Below are 21,116 nucleotides of genomic sequence, written 5' to 3' on the forward strand. Positions count from 1 at the left end.
ACAACAGTTTACCAACATTCCCTCCTGACAAGAGACTACTAACTACAGAGTGGTTCAGGCCAGTCTATGGAGGATGCGCAGTGAGGGTTTTCATATTCTCTGCTTCACCATCCGATGCCGGAAAGCTCCACCTTTGGATCATGCTAATGCCGCCATTTTTTTACACGTGACTCCTGAAGGGACGTGAACCTTAATTGCATGTGTGCATGCTTCTCCTCTCATAAATATTCATGACTCCTCCTATAGCTTGTTAAATATGTGTATTTGGCTACCCTGTTCAGCATAAATTCCTATTTCCTTTGCTCCTCCCTCGAAGTGTCTGTTTCTGGCTTCCGGGCAGAGGCTACACTTCCTAGTCTATCAGAATGGCCATCCGGCAGGCTGCAACCCTTTATGAGAAATAAAGCTTCTCTTTCCAGATTTATGAACCTCATCATTTTTCAGTTGACAATCCATAATTTGAGTTTTGGACTGCTAGTTTTGGGCTACTTGTTTCTTTTGAACCAGGAGGTCACGGTTTCAACTACACTGCAGGGTAGTGCATTTGCCCTCATTTTAACAGAAGGTCTTGGATATTCCATTTAGCTGGAAATGAAAAGAGAAACGCATATGACTCCTCTCCTTGATAGGACATATTTACTAATGAAAACAATTAGAAATACAAGACCAAAAGGATCAGTGTCTAGGGCAGACTTTTCTAAACCTATGCCTCTGTTGGAAATATTTCAGATGGGTAAACCTTACATTCACTCTACAAAACTTAGTGAGTACATACTGCATGCCATACCATGTGCTGTTCTAAGCAGTCGGGGGAAAGTGATGACAAGATGGAAGAGGTTCCTGCCCTGACAGAGCTTATATTCTTGTGATGAGAGAAAGACACAGTAAGAAAATTAATCAGATAATTTCAGATAGTGATAAATGTTGTGAGGTACCTGAGTAATGGTTAGAATACCCTGCTGCTTTACGAAGAGTTAGGGAATACCTACTGCTTTACCAAACCTTTGTTGGGAAAGTATAGATTTAGTCAATATTTCTGCTTTATTTCTAACAATCATTTAGTGACCCAGCCCCCTCCACCAAAAATCAGAGAGACATAGATTAGAAGGAAGGAACTATGGCTGGGTGCAGTGGCTCACGTGTACAATCCCAGCACTTTGGGAGGCCGACGCGGGTGGATCACTTGAGGTCAGGAGTTCGAGACCAGCCTGGACAACATGGTGAAACCCCATCTCTATTAAAAATACAGAAATTAGCTGGGCATGGTGGCACACACCTGTAATCCTAGCTACTCAGGAGGCTGAGGCAGGAGAATTGCTTGAATGCGGGAGGCGGAGGTTGGAGGTTGCGGTGGGCCAAGATCACACCACTGTACTCCAGCCTGGGTGACAAAGCAAGGCTCTGTCTTAAAAAAAAAAAGAAGGAACTATGTTGTGGTCAATCTTTTGGTGGTGCGTGTTATAGTATATCTTGAGAAATAAAATTCTAAACCCTTGGTAAAGCATCAGTTACCCTTCACCAAAGGTTAGGGAAGGCCTCTGTGTGGAGGTGATTTTTGAGCCAAATCCCAAATGATGTGAAGAAATTTTCCATGAAAAAATTTGGGAATCTTGAAGACTGAAAATCTGTGAGGTAAAGTGAATCTTGAAGAGTGCTGTCCTGTTTTGAGGGGTGAGGGACTCAAAGGAGACAGAAGTGCTCTGAGATTAGGTGAAGGCTTCTGGCCATGCCAGCAACTAGTTGCTTGTGGCCTGAGGAACCTGCTTTCCTCATGCATAAAATGACAAAGTTGGATCAGGCACCTCCAGACTCTCTTTTGTCTCTTGTACTTTGAACGTATTTGACATTTATTGGCATTTTTCTTTATTTTTATAATTTACAAGGGTACAAGTGTAATTTTGTTACATGGATATATTGTGTAGTGGTGAAGTCTAGAGTAACCATCTGATTTATTGGCATTTAATGGAGGATTATTAGTTGGTAAAATGCATTATTTTTGTAACCAGATAGATGTCAAAAGGCAAAATTTACCCAGTAATACTAATTTTTAAAATGAGATTTATATAAGAGTTAGTGATCTGTTACACTTGTCTAAAAACAGTGGAAACTGTATTGGTTAATTCAGTGTGCTAATATAGTTTTAATAATGAAAGGACATCTTAACTCACCCCTAACCTTTCAACAATAATGAGAAATAAGCTATAAGTTATGCCAAATTCTATGATGGTTCCCATGAAATAGCCCAAACTTAAACAACTCGTTTAGGCTTTGCAGATGCAAACTGTGATAGATCTTCCTTCTCTTTCATTCTTGGTGATTTATGTGTCCGGTACATTGTTGTGTTTTCTATAAAAAGAAAAAAAATTAAAACATAGTTGGAAGCCAAAGTCGATTTAACCTGGATAGATATAGCTTTCTAGTTGTAGAGGAAATGCTAAAAATCTCATTGTGACAGTGTATTGCTTTTTTGGAAGGCTTGATAATTGTTACTTAGTTTAGTTTTGATTTATATTTAGTTTTGCTCAAAGCAGGAATTTGAAAAGCTTTATGAAACATAGACATATACTTTCATTTTTATCAATTAATGAAATTACATACTTGCTAAACTAAACATCTGTTGTGTTGCAAGTGCTAGGGATGCAGTTACCACTCACAGTCCAGTGGATGTAAGTAGTAACTACGTTAGCTCAGAGAAAAATTTCAGAAGAAATGGAGCCAACAGTTCCTAAAATGAAGTTTGAATTCTGTCAGCAAAAGGTTAGCAGATGGGTTTGCCACTTTAAAGAGCTTTGGAATAGCTTTATTACTTCATATCCTTAACATGAAGAGATGCATGCTCTTTTTGTAAGCGCTAATTGTTTTAAAAGTTGAAAAGAAAACCTTTGGAAAACTCAAAAATCTTCCTTGAAATAATTTTACTCAGAGCATTGGCCTCTCCCTGGTTTAGGAATCATTCTTGCCAGAGATTCAATCTCGAAAGTAAGTTGGAGGCGGGAAGGGGAGGATGGGAAAACTCAAATCATCGAGCACATGTGTTCCAGAAAACTGGAGCTATGGAAAATTTCTACCTGATGTGCTGTCATTGTGTTTTGTGGAATTGGCAGAAGCTGTATAGCCAGTCAATCATTCTGTGCCTATTGTTTCAGTAATGCCGCCTAAAAGGAAAATTTTAAGAAAAGGTCTGATGAAAGACTGATGTAATAACTTTACCCTGGGAGCCAGAGGGAATTACTAGATGATTTTAATTAGGGGTGTGGTTAACTTTCATTTTGAAAATTTCACTCTGACCTTGGTATAAATTAGGGAAGGGGCGAGAATGGCAGCAGAAGCAACAGTGGAGGTGTATTAATAGTTTAGGGAAAAGGAAATGAAGACTGAAATTAAGATGAAGGGGTAGATTTGAAAATCTTTCCTATATGGACTTAACAGATGTCTAGAATATTTTGCTGTTACTGAGGTGTTTTTTGTTTGCCTCTATTAGAAAGCATACTATATAGATTGACAGAAGTGACTGAAAAAGCCCACTCTGTCTGCTCTGTTTTCAGAGAACTGACTTTTGAAATGTCTAGATAAATCATTTAAATCGTTTTAGAACACAGCTTTGGTTCTGAGACATGAAATCTCTTGAACAATGAAAATGGCATTTTGTAACAGGATTTGACATTAACAGATAAAGGATGTATTAAAGTATTAAAGTGTTTTGTTTATAGAATTTGATAACCTTGATAACATCTTATATGTTACATATATGTTACTTAGTATTTTTTTAATACTTAGTACTTAGTATTTTAATACTTAGTATTTTTCAGGGATACTGAAAGTCTGTTGATTGTGCTAAAATTGCAGCAGATTAATTAATTGTCTCACTTTATTGTATTTTAAATTAGTAACTGTCGACGTGTTGACTCTTGTACAAAATCGGGAAAGCTTCTCCATTATTATCAGAATATGGCACTTTGGTCAACTTTTTTTCAAAAATATAAAAGATATTTTTAGATGATAGTTTTATTTGCATAATATAAAAATTAGATTTGATGAATTAAATGTCTGTTTTCCATTTTTAGGAAATTGTAATTAATGTTTGAAAAAAATTAAAAAGAGAGGATACACTATATAAACCCAAAGGATATCTTTCAGTTTGTTGCTTGTCTTAAGGTTCTTTTTTGTGAATTGTTAAATGATTGATTAGTAAAATATGAGAACCATTTTGATCATAACTGAATCTTGAAGACATTTATCTTTTATTTTTGTTTTGATGTTTTATTAAGTTTACCTCAAGCTATCTGATTACTTTGAATGAATGTCTTTAATTTCCTTGTGTCAAATTCTTATAAAAAGGTATTCTCTTAAGAACAGAGAAGAAAATAGAGATACATAGATATATAATTAATATTGTTGTAATAAAATAGATCATAAATTCACATTTTGATGATATGCTGTCAAGTTGGTACACAGTATTGGCTCTGACTTCTTATTTCCTAGCTCAATTTGAGGTCATATTTCAATATTAAATACTTTGAGTTGCTTCTGTATACTTAAAAGATATCCTTGGTTCCTTATAGTCATGTGGCTGACAGAATAAAGTACATACACTTCTGTATGTAACCAGTTTCACAGTGGCTTAGCTATAAATCAGAATTTATCTTTCCAATTTATTCATCATCTTAGGACTCAGTGCTACAAGATTGGTTATTATACAATTTTACATTTAGAAGTTTTTCCATTTTTATTTACAAAGATAATAGTCTCATAAGTGAATGCTTTTTCATGAACTCAGGACACTCCCTTTTACTCTCTGTTTTGCTCACCTTTTTCTTTACTTTTAAACTTAGTGACATACCCTATGTCCTTAGAACCATGTAGCTAGCTTTGATCACGTAATGTGTCAGGTTTTTTTTTTTTTTTTTTTTTTTTTTTTTTTTTTTTTGAGACGGAGTCTCGCTGTGTCGCCCAGGCTGGAGTGCAGTGGCGCGATCTCGGCTCACTGCAAGCTCCGCCTCCTGGGTTCACGCCATTCTCCTGCCTCAGCCTCCCGAGTAGCTGGGACTACAGGCGCCCGCCACCACGCCCGGCTAATTTTTAGTATTTTTTAGTAGAGACGGGGTTTCACCGTGTTAGCCAGGATGGTCTCGATCTCCTGACCTCGTGATCCACCCGCCTCGGCCTCCCAAAGTGCTGGGATTACAGGCGTGAGCCACCGCGCCCGGCCATGTGTCAGGTTTTTATATAATTTCTTGATTTGAAAAAAGAGAAATAGAACCTTATATTTTTAAGTATTGCCTCCCTATCTGCCCTTCAGCTCGTTTTACATTTAGTATTCAAATATGTTCGGTGTTCGGCCTTTGCTGTTTTTACTAATTTTCTTCCCTGCTTTTAGTTAACAGCCAGGTCCTTGCCTGCTGTGCAGTCTGATGAAAGACTTCAGCCTCTGCTCAATCACCTCAGGTAATATAAAGGCACAGCCTTGTTATGCTTATAAATCCAAGTGCAGTAAAGTGAATGAAGTATATTAAAGTGGTGAAACCCCTTCAATTACTAAAAACTTATTTTTTTTTCTTGCTTTCATTCCATTATTCAAATTGAAGTTCTTAATACCATGTACTTGTTACCCTTACTTTATTTAGGGCACTGTAGAAAGCTCTTTTAATTCAACAACAGTGTGCTGAACTGCTTGATAAGTTTAAGTTAAATGGGTAGAGATAACTAACTTTACAGAAAGATCTCAAATGAATGAGCTATTTACGTAAATACAAGGTTAAGGCATACTTTTATTGAGGATAGATGAGTTAGATGGAGTTTGTTTCTAAATACAAAAATAATATAGTCTCATTATTTAAAAAATAAAGTTAGAAAATACAGGAAAGGAAAAGGAAAAACCTATCATTACTACTCAGAAATAATGTTTATCCTTTCTATGTTTTTTAATTTTAATTTTAATTTTTTATTTTTTGAGATGGAATCTTGCTCCGTCGCCCAGGCTAGAGTGCAGTGGTGCGATCTCCGCTCACTGCAACCTCCGCCTCCCAGATTCAAGCAATTCTTGTGCCTCAGCTTCCCAAGTAGCTAGGATTACAGGTGTGGGGCACCTCGCCTGTTTAATTTTTGTTTTTTTTTAGTAGAGACAGGGTTTCGCCATATTGGCCAGACTGGTCTCGAACTCCTGACCTCAGGTGATCCACCTGCCTCAGCCTCCCAAAGTGCTGGGATTACAGGCATAAGCCACCACACCCTGCCCTTTCTATGTTTTTGTTGTTGTTGTTGTTTTTTACTTAGTGTTGAAATTATAGTTTATGCGACTATTTTTTTCCATTTTTATAAATATTGTAATATTTTTTCCCTTAGTATTAAAATCTTTCTAAAAACATCATTGTTAGTGACTACATTATATTTTCTTGTATATCTGTACTATAGCATATTTATCTCCCTTTGGGAAGCTTTAGACCATTTCCGGTTTTTTATTCCTTCTATAAAATAATGCTATATATTAACCTTTATTTGTATTTTAGATCATTTTCTTAGGGTAGGTTTTCAGAATTGGAATTACTTTGTCAAAGGGCGTGAACCATTTTAAAGATTTAAGTGTATATGTATATTTCTTTTTCAAAATCTTATTCTATCTATACACTTATATTTGTATAAGACTGCCATGTAACTATACTCTGAACAAGATAGGGCAGTCAAAACAGTTGCTAATAGGTTAGACATAGAGATACTATTGTGATCCTGTGCATTTTGTTGGTAATAATAATTCATTTTCCTTATTTTTGAGGTGGGATTAACTATCTGTATTCTTTGCTCACTTATTGATAGCATCTCCTGATCTTATTTGCTTTTACATACTTTAAAGGATAGTGACTCTTTGTTGTATTTGTTACATACTTTTTTTCTAAAATTCTAAAATTGTATTAGTCAACATACCTACATTTTCAGGTTTTATGTAGTCAGGCACCAATAGTGTTTTCCTTTATGGTTTTGAAAAATTCTTTTTAAACTTCTCTTTCAGAAGTGTGGATAGATTTTTACTTTCACCAGAAAGTTTTAGTTTTAGTTTTCTTTTTCTTTCTTAGTATTTCTTTATTTTTCCTTTCTTTCTTCCTCCCCTCTCCACTTTCCTTGCCTTTTCTTCCTGCTCTCCAGTAACTGTTCCTTCCCAGACAGCTTTTTAACCTTTGTATAATTGTTTTGTTGGGTTACGAAGAAGTCGTAACCTTTGTGTAATTGTTTTGTTGGGTTGATCAAGTCTAATATTTCAGCAGGGATTGAATAGCATACATTTTTATGTATAACAACATTTATACATGATTGTTAAATTTACTAGAGCTCTGTGTTAGTGAGTTAAGAATCTCAGAAATTATTTTTGAGTCTCTTGCTTAATGCCCACCTGCCGCATTCAACTCTGTTGGCAATTTTATCTCTTGAGTATATCTCTTGCTATCATAGCATCTTGTCTGTTTGCTTTGCCCTTTCTAATATATTTCACATCATTGCCATATGTGTTTATATTATTCACTGGCTTAAGACCCATCTCTGCCTCTCCAATTTCATTCTGGAGGAAGTCCGAACTTCTTAGCTTGGCATAAGAGGTCTTTCTGGAAGAGGCCTGGGCTGTCTGTCTCTTTGGACTCCTGTTTTAACACTGAGATCCTAATTTCACCAAATGCTGTGAAGTTCCTTTAACACAACATGCTTTTTGCTCACTCACCTCTACAGCCTTACAAATATTTTTCCTTCTGCCACTTCTATTTATGTAAATTTGTAGATATATAATATATGTAATTTTAAAACATTTTAAATGTATTTAACATAATTTTAATATATTTTAAATGTATTTAATATAATTTTAAAACATTTTAAATATATAATATAAATATATATTTTAGAAATATATAAAGTATATTGTAGATGTATATAAATATGCAAATCTATTTATATTCTCCTCATGCTCCACTTTTATAACAACTTTTGCTTGTCTTTTAAAACTCATCTCAAACATTACCTCTTCTGATAAGTTTTCCCTGACCATTAATTAGTTCACCTCCGTAGTCTGAATTGGAAGTCTTTTATAGATATTTTCATAATATCCCATGCCTTCTTCTGTATTACAGAATTTGTGATATTGTTATTGTTTGTTTACTGTTTGATTTCTCCATTATAGTATGCTTGAAAGCTTGTAAAGTGATGTTCATATTTGTATTTTCAATAGCGGAAACAGTATCTGGTGTATGATAGGTATTATATGTTTTGTTGAATGAATGAATACAAGTTATATTAGTGAAATTTTGTTGTTTTTTCTGCATAAAGTTTTTATAATTTATAAATCATACTGTCAAAATTTTTTTCCTAGAAAACCACTGGTTCAAAAGGTAAAAACCTAAAGGGTAGAATCTAGCTTCTAGTTAATCTCACGGTTGATTCTGAGAGATAATGATGGATTCTCCTTCCTCCATCTGAGTATGGTAATTGCCAGCTAGAATTTAGATTAACTACTGACACATCTCTTTGAGTCCTTGAAAGTTGCACAAACTGTACATTCATTTAAGGGCTTTTATTCTCTGTGGATTTCACTCATGACGGGTTGCTAGGCAACCAGGACTAGATGCTACATGTAATGTGCACCCACTGCTGTTGCTTTATTATTATTATTAAACAAAACGGTTTCTCATTTTATTACCATGTCAGAGACATGTATATGTCGGGTGGCAGCTGATGTGCATAGTTTGACACTTCCTGTTCTACAAGGTAACCTTGTGATAACGCCTTTCAAGAATACTGAATTGTTGCTTTTGCTTGTCTAAATGTAATGTTTTTATTTTATCTTCCTTTTGCTTAGTTCTAAATAGGAAATAATATTATTTGGTTTGAGAGATTTTAATAATAATTTTGTTAGAAAAAAATTGGTTTGCATGAACTGTGTAATTTAAATGTTACCTGGAGGCGGATGGACATTAGGAGGTTGATACCGAGATCATTATTAGGTCTAATTTTGTTTGTTGCCTCTAATGAGGAAAGAGGAATGATGAGTAGCATTTTAATTAAATTTGCCAATAAAACTAATTTGGGAGATAATACAAATACCTGTAAAAATTGAAGTAGCAATACAGAGAAATTCTCAAATCATTTTACAGGATTTAGAGACTCAAAGAGAATTAAGGTAACACTGACAATCAAATAATCTAGAATATCGCTTAACAATATATATTATTTTGAGACTGCAGAAGTGATGTGTCCAAACTGTTTTAGTTGAATCCAATTCTCAAGTACAGAAAAACATCGTGCTTCAATATCTTATGGCAGTACAACTGTGTTTTTAATTCATTAGTATCGTCCATTCACTCATTAATTACTTAGTGCCCGTTATGTGCTTAGAATTAAAAGAAAACACACAATCTCTGTTTTCAGGGAGTTGGGTTTGATTTCATTTGAGAGATAGGCACTTGAACAAGTTATAAAATTTGTATCATTTTTCTATCAGAATTAAATACAATGTACATAATTTTGTTAATTGAACTGTCTCCCTCGTGGAATTATCTCCTTAAGTAATCGGGCCATAACTTAATTGTTTTGGTTTCCGTGCATTCTAGCACAGTGGCTCACAGTGGGAGCTCAGATTGGACTGAAATTTATTCTTTTTTTGTTGTTTTATTCTTAGTCAGCTTTCTCCGGCTGAATGGACTGAACTGTAATCTCACTGGAGGGATAATATTGTCATTAACTAAGAAGGAGAATAAAGAAAGGAAGACAAGGCAATTAGGGAATGAATATGATTGCTTAGATGGTAATTTCAGTAGTTTCAGACATTTTAAGCTTGAGATACCTGTGGGGACCTATGTGGGGGATGTTTAGTAAGCAGTTGAATACAGACCCACAGTTGAAGAGTGAGGTTTACATCAGGGAGACATTTGCTAATCATCACTGTGCAGGTCTTGGTTGAAATAAAGGGAATGGTTGAGATCACTCAGGAAGAGAGTATAGAGAGACAAGAAAAGGGTGAAGGGTTCTGAATCGAACCCACAGAATATCAGTGTTTAAATGACTTGTGATGGGCAGTGCGGGAGTTGGGATATGAGAAACAGGTAAAAATACCAGGGAGGAGCCTTGAACAAAAAAGGATAGTGGTATGATGGGTGCTAATGGTATGGATACAAGTCCAAGTCTTATGAGGATTTGAGGAATAAATAAGAAATGAGGCTGTGGAGATATAAGGAGTAGGCTACTCTTGGTAGAGCTTAATTCTGAGGACATGTAAGGAAAAAGGACTGCATCTGTGAGCTTCATGGTTGAAGAAAGTGTTTTATTTTTTCCTTAAGATTGGTAAGATGAGCATATTTACAGGTTAAGGCAGAAATGAGTAGTATGGGAGTAAGAGGGAATAATTGAAGGGGCAATGTTTTAGGAGGGATAGAAGGGGATAGGCCAGGAAATCAAACTGACTGGAGTTTAAAAAGTACTTTCCAATCTAGCTTTTTGGTGCATACTCAGAACAATCCAGTGTGGATGGTAGATGGTTATTTATCATAATCCCTATTTTACAGGTTGGTGATGGAGCCTCATGATGTTCTCATTAAGAAAACCTAATTTTTCTTTTTCTTTTTTTTTTTTTTGAGACAAAGTCTCACTCTGTCGCCCAGGCTGGAGTGCAATGGCATGATCTCAGCTTACTGCAACCTCCTCCTCCTGGGTTCAAGTGATTCTTCTGCCTCAGCTTCCTGACTAGCTGGGACTACAGGCATGTGCCACCACACCCAACTAATTTTTTATTTTTGGTAGGGATGGGGTTTCATCATGTTGGCCAGACTGGTCTCTAACTCCAGACCTCAGGTGTTCTGCCTGCCTCGGCCTCCCAAAGTGTTGGGATTACAGGTGTGAGCCACTGTGCTCACCGTGCACCAGCCAAGAAAACCTGATTTTTCTAATGAAAAATACTGCCTTTCCCTCTCCTCAAAAGAGATGAATTAATTATTTCATAAGACTATACCATTTTTCAAAATTGATACCAGGAACTTTTCTATTGGAAGAAATAAACTTTCTTAGACTTACAATAATATAAAGTTTAGAGAGAATTTGTATAAATCATTATTTCTGCTTTCACCAAATTGCATATGATTAGATATGTAATCTAAGGAGCCTGCATCTCATTGTGGCTTTACTGTCATTCTCATGGTTATATATCACTGCATTTTCTAGGGTGAATTATATCGTTCACTGATTTGGTAGTTTGGAGATACATAAAGGTCTTGGAATATGTTCCCATGAATGTAGAAGTTTATTGTAAATAAGTATCTTTGCTATCCTAATGATGGTACCATGGGATAATATTTATAAAAATGGCATTAGGCTAGCAAGTGTGCATGATAAAGATGTTTATTTTTATTTGTTATCTCACTTATAAATATGAAGTATAAATAGGTACAACTAGAGAGGAAAACTTGCAGCCCATATTATACATGTGATAACTTTTAGTTGTATGATTGAGAATTTTTCCCCCTTAAAAATAACGTCTACAGTGTATATATCTTCCTCCTTTATCCCTTGACTTCAAGATATGAAGTGCATTGGGGGACAGCATATTATAAGTCACTGTAATAGTTGCTATTATTGGCTGGACGCGGTGGCTTATGCCTGTAATCCCAGCACTTTGGGAGGCTGAGGCAGGCAGATCACTTGAGGCCAGGAGTTCGAGACCAGCCTGTCTCTACTAAAAATACAAAAATTAGCCCACTGTGGTGGCGCGCACCTGTAATCCCAGCTGCTCAGGAGGCTGAGGCAGGAGAATCACTTGAACCTAGGAGGCAGAGGTTGTAGTGAGCCAGGATCATGCCACTGCACTCCAGGCTGGGCAACAATTGCTATTATTTAATGTTTTGTCATTAAAGAATAACTCATTTTTAAAATGTGTATTTGTCACACCACAATTTTGCCAGCATATTTCAGCCCAAGAATGAATTAGAAATCAAACAAAGATAAAGCAAGCTAAAACAAGTATTACTTATAGTAAGTACTTGGACTGCATCATATGGATTAACTTTTAGTGCATACTGATTTTGCAAGCAGATGTTTATACAAACCGTTATTTTAAAATCATTTAAAGTAATAAAGGCATCTTCCTTCAGTTGGTATTATTACTAGTTTTGTAAAATTCCTTTTCCGAAGGCAGTACATTTTGTTAATATGCACACATTTCTACTTATTTTTCTAAAGAATATGCTTTCACAAATTTTTTATCAGACATGTAATCTCTGTAAGAAAGCTTTTCTTACTATCCAAAGTGGTACAGCTATCATTGTTTTCTTTTTGAATTAGTTCTGATTTTGAAATCAGAAAATTGTGTGGGCATTCATGTGTCTGTTGTGGTAAATATGAAAATAAACGCCAGAAAATGGTTTAGTAGATAGGGGCTTCATCAGTTGAGGGCTGAAATGAAAGCCTCATTAGCCTGGTCCACATGCTTCATTTGTTTGTTAGCTCTTTCTCATCACCTGTTTCCAGTCTCTGGCAGTACCTTGAACATTTATTTCCTTTTCTACATGCAGCAGCACAAGCTTTTAGTTCACTGATTATAGTGAAGGTTTTCCAGGTGCTGTGTAAGATATTAATAAACTAGAATATATTGTTTTCCATTGTCACCTTTGAATTACAATTTTTTCACATCTGTATGGAAAATGTTAATGCCTTCTTAGAGGTATACTTGTGAATAGTCAGCATTTTGTTAGAATCAGCCCGTTGTGTTAAGGGCACTATCATTGGTACTGATTATGTACAAAAGAACTAATAGATGTGGTCCCTTAACTCAAGATGCTTATATTTTTAAGGGGAAAGAGGACCAAAATTTATAAATAGTCCCCCCCTCCCCACCCACACACATACCCAAAGCTGCACCGGAATAGTTGCTGCAAGTTAAGTGATAGGAAGTCTTATGAGAAGCAGTATCTGCATGTGGATTATGTTACAAATTTAATGTCATTTAATGTTTTTGGTAAAATGTATAGTCACAATATATAAAATCACCTCCCTCCCTAATGCAACCAACACTAAGCTTCTTTTGTGAACTTGATGCATACTTTAATTATAAAGTGGTTAACTTTTAAAATTTTCACTTAATATGTTATAACTAGGTAATAAAGTAGAAAATTGATTTTCATGACTCCAATTTTAAGTATCTGCATAATAGTCAATCAAGAATAGATATATCTACTTTTACTTAGCCATTGCCATTTTATCAGATATGTATAGCTTTTGGGATTGAATAAACCTGTGGCAAAAAATTGTAGAATGTGAACAGTTTCTGTGTGTTCAGGCAAAGTAACTGAGAAGAAATACTGTAGTAACTTTATGTAGAAGGAATTGCAGCATAGATGTTTTCCAACAGATCAGATGGAGATAAAAACAAGGAACAGCAGCAGCCTAGGTGGTGTATAGCTTTGAAAATACAGGGAAGTTCATTAGTCTAAAAATGCCATCTTGCCCAAGTGAGAAAGTGGCAGATTTCTTAACAAGTGAACGAGTGACTTGAAAAAGGTGGAATTGAGGAAGCCAAATGTTAAAGCTTATTAGCGTGTGTAGATTAGAGACTTTATAACCATTTTTTCAAACACTCCTTTAGAATATTTAAAAATTACTCGTGTCATATGTCTGTGTGCGTAAGTACATTGTATATATATTCCCTGATATTTAGCAATGACACTAGCATTTTTATATAAAGAAAATAAAAAGTGACCAGTGTGTTAGTTTTCTATTCCAGCGTTAACAAATGCCACACATTTAGTGGATTAAAACAATGCCCATTTATTATCTCACAGTCTGTAGGTTAGAAATCGGACATGGGTCTTGCCAGGCTAAAATCAAGGTGTCAGCAAGGCTTATATTCCTTACCGGAGGCTCTGGGGAAGAATTTACTTCCAAGGTTATTTAAGTTGTTGGAGATCCTGTTTTTATGCTGGCTGTCAGTTGAAGCCTGGTCTTTCCTCCTAGAGGCTGCCCATATTCCTTCTCATGCTTTCCATGATTTCCTAGAGGCCTCTGAAGTCCTTGCCTGTGGGTCCCATCTCAGAGCCTTCCCATGCTTCAGATCTCTCTAACTTGTGCTGCTGTGTCACACTGCCTCCAACCTGAGAAAGTTTTCTGCTTTTAAAGGCCCATGCGATTAGATCAGACTACAGGGATATCCAGGATAATCTTTTCATCTAAGATCCTTAACCTTAATTACATCTGCAGAGCCCCTTTTACCATGTAACCTAACACATTCAGAGGATCCAGGAATTAGAGCATATGTGGAGGGTCACTGATTTGGCCTCTTATAGTGAAGGTTTTCTTTTGAGGTGGGAGTATGGAGTGAAAACAGCTTTTTGTATCACTTTTCATCAATTTTACATGTAAGTCACCATTCTTAATTTATGTAGAATACTAACGTTTCCTGGAGTTTTGTAGTTAATTTACTTTACTAGTTTAATATATCTTAAAGTTGGAAAAAGGTATAAGAAATGAGTTCTTAACAGAAATATAAAAAGTTACTGATTTTCTTTTTAATGATATTGAAGGAAGATAGAAAACTCTTTCCTGTCTTATCAACCAGCTACCTAGAACAAGGCAAATAAACACTGCTGTAAATAGTAGACTTTGTAATGAGGTTACATTACAGTGGGTGAGATGTACTGGTTACTTTGTATGAGAGCTGTTCAGTAATACATGCTCACACACCTTTTAGCATTCTAAGAGTTTGTTTTATTTATTGTTTATTGAACACGTATTAAAGGAACTCTTACTGGTTGCCTCACATGATGTTAGGTTCTAGGGATACATTTATTTCTGCCTTTGTAGGACTGAATAGTTATCAGTAAAAAGAGAAGTTTAACTAAAGTAATTATAATAAATCATGATGACTCTTGGCATAGTGGAGGTATGTGATTATATGAGAACACGTAGCATCCTGGAAATAATGAAACTTTGCTTGTCACAGTGGTCTTGTAGCTTATCTCCAACCAGACATTGTAGATTTCCCTTAGTCCTCTGACTCCAAAGTTTCTCAGGAATTTCTGGATTGTGGATACAGGATACTGGGAGCCTTGTATGTATGCAGTAAGTCAGGAACCAAGATACCGCTGGAAAGTAAAATTTATGATTTCTTATGCTTTTTTAATAGTTTTAATATCTGCAGTTGTTAAATTTCCTATTCTTCACTCATTGGGTTTCTTTAAAACATTGATCGCTCTCTGGTTAAGTTACAAAGAAAATTAGTGATTTTACACTGTGTTAGTCATAAAACACTAACAGTACAAAATAATAATGATGTTATGGGAAATAATATTCTTAAAAGGCCTGAGAAAGCATTGTGGCAGTATTGGTGATATATTAGCAACAAAAAGCAACTTGTTGAATGCTATGTAATAGAACTTTCTGTGATGATGGAAGTGTTCTATACCTGTACTGTTTAATCCAGTAGCCAATAGCCACTTACAGCTATTGAGCATTTGAAACATGGCTAGTACTACTAAAGAACTGAATTTAAAATTTTAATTTTAATTAATTAAAATTTTAATTTCAGCAACCAATTTTAGTTAATGGTATCTGTATTTGATAGTGTAGTTCCATATTGTATTTGAAATTTATTTAAATAATTACATATTTTTAAAAAATCATAGTAGTGGGGCTTAGAGTTTCAAATCTGAGGTAGCCCTGGAAAAGCTATATGTATGGAGCTGTTATAAGCAATTGTGGTCACTGAGGGTCATGAGGCTCCTAAGTCAGGGCAGCTCTCACATCTACTGGTGGGGATTTTGCCTCTGTACCTGAATGAGCTGTCCACCTGTGCAGGACTGTGGTAAGGATTCCATGGAAGAGGAATACTTGAAGCTGCCCAGCTAGCAAGCTGTGATTCCTGTCCTGGATCTTTCCAAGTAAACTGATGCCACAAGGGGTCTATGGCGTAGTTTTGTGAGTCTAAATGTTTAGTTAACCTAAGAGCACCCCCTGGCATTCCAGAACCAATTAACCTTTATTTACTCAGAGTAAACACAAAACAAAATTAATAACTTGAGCTGAGGAAAGGCAGACTACCAAGACTCACCAAAAGTTTAATGCACTCTCAATTGTTTCTAATTACTATTTGGAAAGTAGTGCTAGAAAGGATAATACAAGATGAATTTTAAATGCCCACTTTTAGTAGCGGTATCTTGGTTCTTGACTTACTGCATACATACAATCTACCAGGAACAGTCATCAAATGTGTACAGTGGTGGAAACAAACAAAAATGTGTATAGCGGTGCATCTTCTCAGGTCTTATTGAGGTGTGTCCTTAATCATCCAATGTAAAGTCACCCTCACAAGTGCTTTATAATATTTTCTCACTATGTTATGTTTTCTTTTCGGCAACATCACTAGTTGGAATGATCTTTTTAATTTGTTTGCTTGTTCAATATTTTTTTGCCTAGGGTATGAGCTCCATTAGATGAAGGAATTTGGCCATCTTGTGTACTACTATCTCCCCATTACTTATAAGAATGGCATAATAGGACCTCAGTAAACACTTGAATGAATGAACAAATGAATGAATGGATGAGTGAATTATAGAAACTGTCAGGTTAAAAAAATTTTACCTTTAATTCCGTTTTCCAAGCTGCTAAATATTGAGACTGAATGAGATGGTAATTTGGACAAAAAGCTGATGGATTTTCTGTTATTTCCAAAGGAGAACTATGATAAAGAAATGCTTTTTATCTTTGTAGAAATGTACTGCTGTTTTTATCTTTTGTTTTGGGACATAGGACTCTTCTTTATGCAATCAGGAACTAATCATGGAGGACAGAGAGTACTTTCTATTCCTCTATGTGACCTGAGAAGTGCTCCCTCTTTTTCTTACCAATGACTTATTATCGGGGAACCTGCCCCGATATTCACGTAGGTTCTTTTCTATTTTCCTTAAGCGTCAGCCAGCTTGAGAAATAAAGGGACAGAGTACAAAAGAGAGAAATTTTAAAGCTGGGTGTCCGGGGGAGACACCACATGTCAGTAGGTTCCTTGATGCCCCACAAGCCGCAAAAACCAGCAAGTTTTTATTAGGGATTTTCAAAAGGGGAGGGAGTGTGCGAATAGGTGTGGGTCACAGACATTAAGTACTTTACAAGGTAATAGAATATCACAAGGCAAGTGGAGGCTGGGCGAGATCACAGGACCACAGGACAGAGGTGAAATTAAAATTGCTAATGAAGTTTTGGGCACCATTGTTATTGATAGCATCTTATCAGGAGACAGGGTTTTTGAGATCAACCGGTCTGACCAAAATTTATTAGGCGGGAATTTCCTCTTCCTAATAAGCCTGGGAGCGCTATGGGAGACTGGGGTCTATTTCACCCCTGCAGTCTCGACCATAAGAGATGGCTATGCCCAGGGGGGGCGTTCATAGGCCTACCCCCAGGCACGCATTCTCTTTCTCAGGGATGTTCCTTGCTGAGAAAAGGAATTCAGCGACATTTCTTCCATTTGCTTTTGAAAGAAGAGAAATATGGCTCTGTTCCGCCCGGCTCACCGGCAGTCAGAGTTTAAGGTTCTCTCTCTTATTCACTGAACAATTGCTGTTATCTTGTTCTTTTTTCAAGGTGCCCAGATTTCATATTGCTCAAACACACATGCTGTACAATTTGTGCAGTTAATGCAATTATTACAGGGTCCTGAGGCGACAGCCTCCTCAGTTGACAGGATTAAGAGATTAAAGTAAAGACAGGCATAGGAAATCACAAGGGTATTGATTGGGGAACTGATAAGTGTCCATGAAATCTTAACAATTTATGCTTAGAGATTGCAGTAAAGACAGGCGTAAGAAATTATAAAAGTATTAATTTGGGGAACTAATAAATGTCCATGAAATCTTCACAATCCACGTTCTTCTGCCATGGCTTCAGCCGGTCCCTCTGTTTGGGGTCCCTGACTTCCCGCAACAACTTATTCAAATGTTGACCACTTGTATTCAAAAACAAAACCAGAAACAAAACTGTTACATACCTTGCTCTTTTGATCTATGAAATGAAACCCTTAAACACTATGAGGCATTGTCAATGGCTATGTGAGACTGAAGTGGCGTATAAGGAAAGGATGTAATGTGACTGTTGGACTGTGACTTTTAATAATAATCCTCATTAACTGTTCCAGCACCCCCTACCAAAGCTCCCAAAACACTGTGGCAGTTATTGGGGAACAAATGTGAGGGGATAATCCTAGAATGCCATAAATGTGTAATAGCTCATCTCAGTAGCATTCCACATTGTGTAAATTATTTGTGGGGAAATGGGAAGACGTTGTCCATCATTTTAACGTATTAATTTTGCTGGATGTTGGAACTTTATTCCCTCGACCTCTCACTTTTTCATGACTAGCCTATTATGAATCCTTCCTTTATTGTAGTCATTTGACTATCCTGGACCCAACCCAAAACCAAAACCATCTGTATTTGGGTTCATTATATTACTAGAATATATACTAAGAATATAGAGAGTAAAGGAACATAAAATTTTTACGCATGAAAATAGATGTGTTTGTTGGGGGTCTTAAAGTTATATGGTGAAAATACCAACGTAAAGCTGTAGTTTGAATATATGTTACAGGAGTGTATGTGTATTTTACTTTTAAAATCAGTTTTATTGAGGTACAATTTATACACAAAAAATCCACCCGTTTAAAGGGTATAGTTCAATGTCTTTTGACAAATGTACAGATATTTTTATAGAAAAATGAGATGCAAGTTTCACTTATCTTGGAGTTCATTGGATTTTGGTTATAACTTGGAATAAATAGGAAAATATGGGCCACATGGGGAAGATGAGGGAAACATAAAATAAAGTAGCAGTTGTACCATTTATAGTTCCTACCTGATATGGAAACCCGTATGGTCCTGATTTTTATGGATATTTTAGCCTCTTGGAATCATACAATTTCTCCCAGTTATAAAGAAAAATAGATCATTATACTGCATGTTGTCTGATGGTAGTTTTCTGCAGAGACTTTTTAAAAAATAAAGTTGAATAAAATTTATGCTTGTGGAAAAATAATCTACATTCAACCAATTTAAAACAGAATTTTATTGATTGTGTTCTCATTTGGAATAACTGCAGGGAAAATCACCTGGGCTAATACAAGTTAGATATCATTTACTAGGGATTTAGCTGGAGAAAAAAACCCAAACTCATTTCAATTTCAGTGGTGACAGCTGTTGACTGAATTTTCCTGTGATATCCTTCACCGCAGGAAATGATATATTGTAGCTTTGGTTCCTTTGATTTCCTACCCACCCAACAAATGCAAAGTGCAGGGACTGTGCTTTCTAAATGTCTGAGTGGCTTAGTTTATGTGGTTAGGGTTTTTTTTTTTTTTTTTTAACACCCTAAGTGGGTAAAATTGTGATTGCAAAAAATAGATATATGGGTAATGTACAGAAACATTTATTTCCTCTACCTGAAATTGTTTTTCCATTTGTCCTATTATTACACCTGGCTTTATGTGAAAAGGCTGTATTGGAACTTGGTATACTTTTATGGAATGATGTAGGAGATTACAGTTCATTTTGAAAGATGTATTAGCTTACTTTTTAATGGTCCAAATAAATATGTTTCTTTGATGCAGATATCAGTTTTGATTACTTGTGATGCTTTCTTCACTGCTTTTTTATTTTATGCTAGTTTAAAAAATATGATAAACTATAACCTGCCAGATAGAAAGGAGTAAATGGTGTTAACCTCTTTAGGCTTAAGAATACTGGGAAATGCTTGACAAAGAATGGAAATATGTTTTATATGTTATTGTTTTATGAACGTCAGAAACTCTGTCTGCTGGTGGGGAGGGAAGGCAGAGAAATACCCCCTGAGGATGAGGGAGGAATTCTTTTCACTCTGGCTTAGGATTTTGCTGTAAGCCACATTTGCATCCTGTGTATTATGGCTTCTTACAAATGAGAGAAGAATGGACAGTTGCAATTAGGTATTGAGGTTGAGATTGGCCAAGCAGCCCCAAAGCCTCGCAGATAAACATGTCACAGCTTTCTTTGTCCCCAGAGAAACAATTCAGGTTACCGCCAAGCTAATCAGAATTCAAGATTGCTTCCCTAATAGTATAAATGGCAAACTATGACTTAAATATAAAAACTTGATTCCCAAGTAAAATGTTGTAAAAACAAGCACATTTACAGTAAACTTGAAGCACTTCCTTTAGTTGGCCTAATTGCAGCCTGTATTTTGTTTATGACTGGCAGAGATTGATCTTAGTGTAGCAAATAGAAGTCAGGGCAAGTCATCTGGCTATTCTATAGGTATACCTAGTCCTCCAGAGAACTATTTGATTGTTTTATGTCATTGTGTCCTCACTATACAATAATGCTATCCAGTAGAATCATAATGAGGGCAACAAATGTAAGCCACATATATAATTATATATAATTTTAAATTACTCAGTGAAATTAATTTTGATAACATACCTTATTTAACTCTTATTCAAAATATCTTTTATTTATTTATTTTTTTAAGAGATGGGGTCTTGCTCTTTTGCCCAGGCTCAGCTACTTGAACTCCTAGGCTCAAGTAATCTTTCTTCCTTAGCTTCCTGAGTAGCTGGGACTACAGATATGTGCCACCACACCCAGCTCAAAATATTTTAATATGTAATCACTATGAAAAATTGTGAATGAAATATTTTACATTTTATGAACTAAGTCTTTGAAATCCAGTGTGTACTTTGTACTTGTTGAACATCTCAATTTAGTTTAAGCTACATTTCAAGTGCTCAATGGTCACATTTGGCTAATGGATACTATATAACAGTAAAGCTTTATAAAAATGGATTTCATTTAAATCTCTACTGTTTAAGTTGAATATTTGTACTTTGGACACTTCCTAAAAATGTGAATATAGACTATAATGATAGACTCACAAAATCTTCCAGATATCAGGTTATTCAAGGACATCTAAATTCTCCTATTAATACTTTGAGGTTAAACATTTTATGTGATAGTATGAAGAAGGTTGGAAGGAAATTATTTTTTCTAGTATTCATAGGAAGAAATTGGCGAACGTTAAGAACAGAGAAAAAAAATCCAAAATGTTTAAGAATAATAAATTTAGGCCGAGATGATGATGATGTT

General features: G+C 35.7%; 1 protein-coding gene across 7 annotated transcripts in view; it reads left to right on the plus strand.

Annotated features, from left to right (window-relative positions):
- PRIM2 (DNA primase subunit 2) overlaps positions 1-21,116 on the plus strand; it is a 424,713-nt gene that overhangs the window by 281,117 nt on the left and 122,480 nt on the right. For all 7 annotated transcript variants that reach the window (XM_063707683.1, XM_055391887.1, XM_055391888.1 and 4 more), the window contains one exon: positions 5,378-5,445. In XM_063707683.1, the coding sequence (XP_063563753.1) occupies positions 5,378-5,445 (68 nt within the window). The remainder of the gene's footprint in view (positions 1-5,377; positions 5,446-21,116) is intronic.

This window comes from Gorilla gorilla, chromosome 5 (assembly GCF_029281585.2).
Source record: "Gorilla gorilla gorilla isolate KB3781 chromosome 5, NHGRI_mGorGor1-v2.1_pri, whole genome shotgun sequence".
Classification (NCBI taxonomy): Eukaryota; Metazoa; Chordata; class Mammalia; order Primates; family Hominidae; genus Gorilla; species Gorilla gorilla.